General features: G+C 38.4%; 1 protein-coding gene across 1 annotated transcript in view; it reads left to right on the forward strand.

Moving 5' to 3' along the window:
• CDADC1 (cytidine and dCMP deaminase domain containing 1) overlaps positions 1-3,073 on the forward strand; it is a 68,856-nt gene that overhangs the window by 21,014 nt on the left and 44,769 nt on the right. Inside the window, exon 4 of the mRNA XM_006837695.1 lies at positions 1,671-1,720. Coding sequence (XP_006837758.1) covers positions 1,671-1,720 — 50 coding nt within the window. The remainder of the gene's footprint in view (positions 1-1,670; positions 1,721-3,073) is intronic.

Below are 3,073 nucleotides of genomic sequence, written 5' to 3' on the forward strand. Positions count from 1 at the left end.
TATAGGGTTTCCTAGGAACAGCTGGTGAGCTTGAACTGCTGACCTTGCAGTTCAAACGGCTTTGCAGTCTGGTGCATTAACCCACAACACCACACCAGGACTCCTTTTCATGACTAGAGTGTACAAAATACTAGATAACAAATTATATTTTTGTGAATGGTTACACTAAATCCGTTAGTTCAGAAACTACTATTTTAATTGATATCACATCTATTAGAGCAGTGATTTAGAAACTAATTTGTTAGAAAATCAATAAAGTTACATTCCGTTCTCCTTACAGCTTTGAAGGGACCTGACTGGTCATTGCCATCTTTTTTTTCTCCCTCCTTTTTCTCAAGTAGAAACAGCAACAATATTTTATTTTACTTACAAATAAACATGCTATAAAAATTTAACTGGGTATATATATATGTACTAAACAGAACACTGAGAACTTAAATGAGGTATTAAGGGCTTTAAATTTTCATTTAGAATCCCATCAATTTTGTCTTTGCACACTGTATTAACTAAAAATAAACACTTTATAATATGTGCTTGCAACATGGGTAATGCTGCAGTTGTTAAGCACAATTGTCAAATAAGAGACTTTGTCAGACTTTTTAAAGACCTTTAAAAATATGGTATGCACAAGCTTACTTTGAGGGGAAAATAGGATAGAATGTAGATGATAAAATCTTATTTTCCACAGTAGCATTTTGAGATTTGAAAAGAGCAAATTGTTGTGTAAGTGAATCTAAAACTAGAAGCTCTGCACTTGCAGCTACCTGCTGGAAATTTTGAAGCACCTTTTCTATAGCCTTCTTACATCTTAATATGAAATGTATGAATTCTATTGGTTGCGATCTTAAGAAACAACAAAAACTTCCAAGTTATTATAAACCAAAATGTCATTAAAAAAAGAAAACACAGTATAAACTCTGCTACCATAAGGTCACCGTTTAGTTCTTTCGTGTACATGCGTCATACAATTGAGACACTTTTGTTTTTGTTTTTATTACAATAAGTAAAACTTTCAATATGTAAACATCTGGGTGTAACAGTAAGTTCTCTAGGAAATGATGGCCAGAGAAAAATCCATCAACAAATATTGCCCTTCACGTGGATCTTTTGAGATTTTACATAAGCAAAATGAAACAAACACAACTTAAATACGGCTTTTAAATTTAATACTATGATTTGAAAGCAATTGCATAAAAAGTTGCACCATTTCACTACTAGAAAACTATTTTACTCAAAAAAGCAACAGCGTTAGTGTATTCCCATCTTAGTGATTTAACAGGCAGATAGTTTGTGTGGCTGGAACTGTCATAACTCCGCCTACTTACCACCTTATGCTTATTTGTTGTTGTTGTTGTTGTTGTCATGTACTGTGGAGTCCGTTCTGACTCACAGCAACCCTGTACAGGGTTTCCAAGGCTGTAAATCTTTACGGGAGCAGAAAACCTCATCTTTCTCCACGAAACAGCTGGTAGTTTCAAACTGCTGAACTAGAAGTTCTCAGCCCAATTCATAACCACTGTGCTACCAGAGCTCCTTCCTTATGCTCATAGTCTACATTAAAAACGTTTATTTTTATGCTTTTCTATAATTTTATTTATTTTTGGAAAAAACATATTTCAGAAGCTGTTTGATGTGCCTCTTTACTATGTTAAATGCAATTTATCTTTCAGAGGATCATAAAACTGGAGTTGGAGCAGTGATTTGGGCAGAAGGCAAATCTGTAAGTATATATAAGCCAGTTTTTAAACATTTAACCTCGATTTTGTTTAAACATAGTTCAATCTTAAGCATTTTTATTGACTCACATGGATTCGTATTTTTGTATTGGTGCATTTATTGAATTCTGTAAACATTTGTTCATCATCTCAACAGTTTCCTAGAGAGATAACCTGCATTTAGCAAACGTGTGGCACCATAGGATAGGCACTCAACCTCAAGGTTGGTTTGAACCACGAGGTCAGAGGTTCAAACTCACCAGCCGCTCCTCAGTAATCCTATACAGGGTCGCAATGAGTCAGAAATGATTCAAGGGCACATAATAACAACAACAACAACAAAGAGTTGACAAGACTCCCTGGGTTGTACAAATGGTTAAGCACTCTTGTTGTTGTTAAGTGCCATCAAGTCAGTACCAACTCAAAGTGACCTTATGCACAACAGAACAAAACTACCCGGTCCTGGGCCAACCTCTCAGTTGTTGCTACACTCGAGGCCGCTGTTGCTGCCAATGTGCTAATCCATTTTTGGGGGGGTTCTTATTCTTTACTGCTGACCCTCCACTTAACCAAGTCTGGTGTGTTTTTCCAGGGACTGGTACGTCCTGATAATGTGTCTGAAGTCAGAGGTGAAGTCTGCCCATCCTGGTTTCTAAGCATTCTGGCTGTACCTCTTCCAACACAGATTATTTGTTCTTTTGGCAGTCCATGGTACTTTTAATATTCTCCTCCAACACCATGATTCAAATGCATCAATTCTCCTACAGTCTTCTTTAAGCACTCTTGTTGTTGCTAAGTGCCATGGAGTCGGAATCCAACTCATAGTGACCCTGTACAGGGTTTCTGAGGAGCAGCTGGTGAGTTGGAACTGCCAGCCTTTATAGCCTAAACCGGCTTTGCAGTTTACCACATGAACCAGCAGGGCCCCACTACAAGTAAGCACTCTAGTACTAGCCAGACCCACTCAGAGGTGCTTCAGAAGGTAGGCCTGGTGGTCTGCATAAAGATCACAACCTTCATGATCCTGCAGAGCATTGCGCTTCATACACATGGGCTGCTACAAGTCAGAATCAACTCGACAGCGACTAACAAGAGCAACAAGGGGTCGGCACTGTACCACAGTGAGCACCGGGGGCTTAAGAGCACATTTTCTGTCCTTCATGGCCTCATAGTCAAGTAATAGAGACAGAAAAGTAAAAAAGAAGCCAGTCTATAATTATAGCATGACGCTGTGAGAACATGTTGTTATTGTTATGTGCCATCATCGAGTCGGTACTGACCCATAGTGACCTTATGCACAGCAGAACGAAACACTGCCTTATCCTGGGCCAACCTCATTACTGTTGTCAAACTTGAGT

The sequence above is a fragment of the Chrysochloris asiatica genome, unplaced genomic scaffold (genome assembly GCF_000296735.1).
Source record: "Chrysochloris asiatica unplaced genomic scaffold, ChrAsi1.0 scaffold00022, whole genome shotgun sequence".
NCBI lineage: Eukaryota > Metazoa > Chordata > Mammalia > Afrosoricida > Chrysochloridae > Chrysochloris > Chrysochloris asiatica.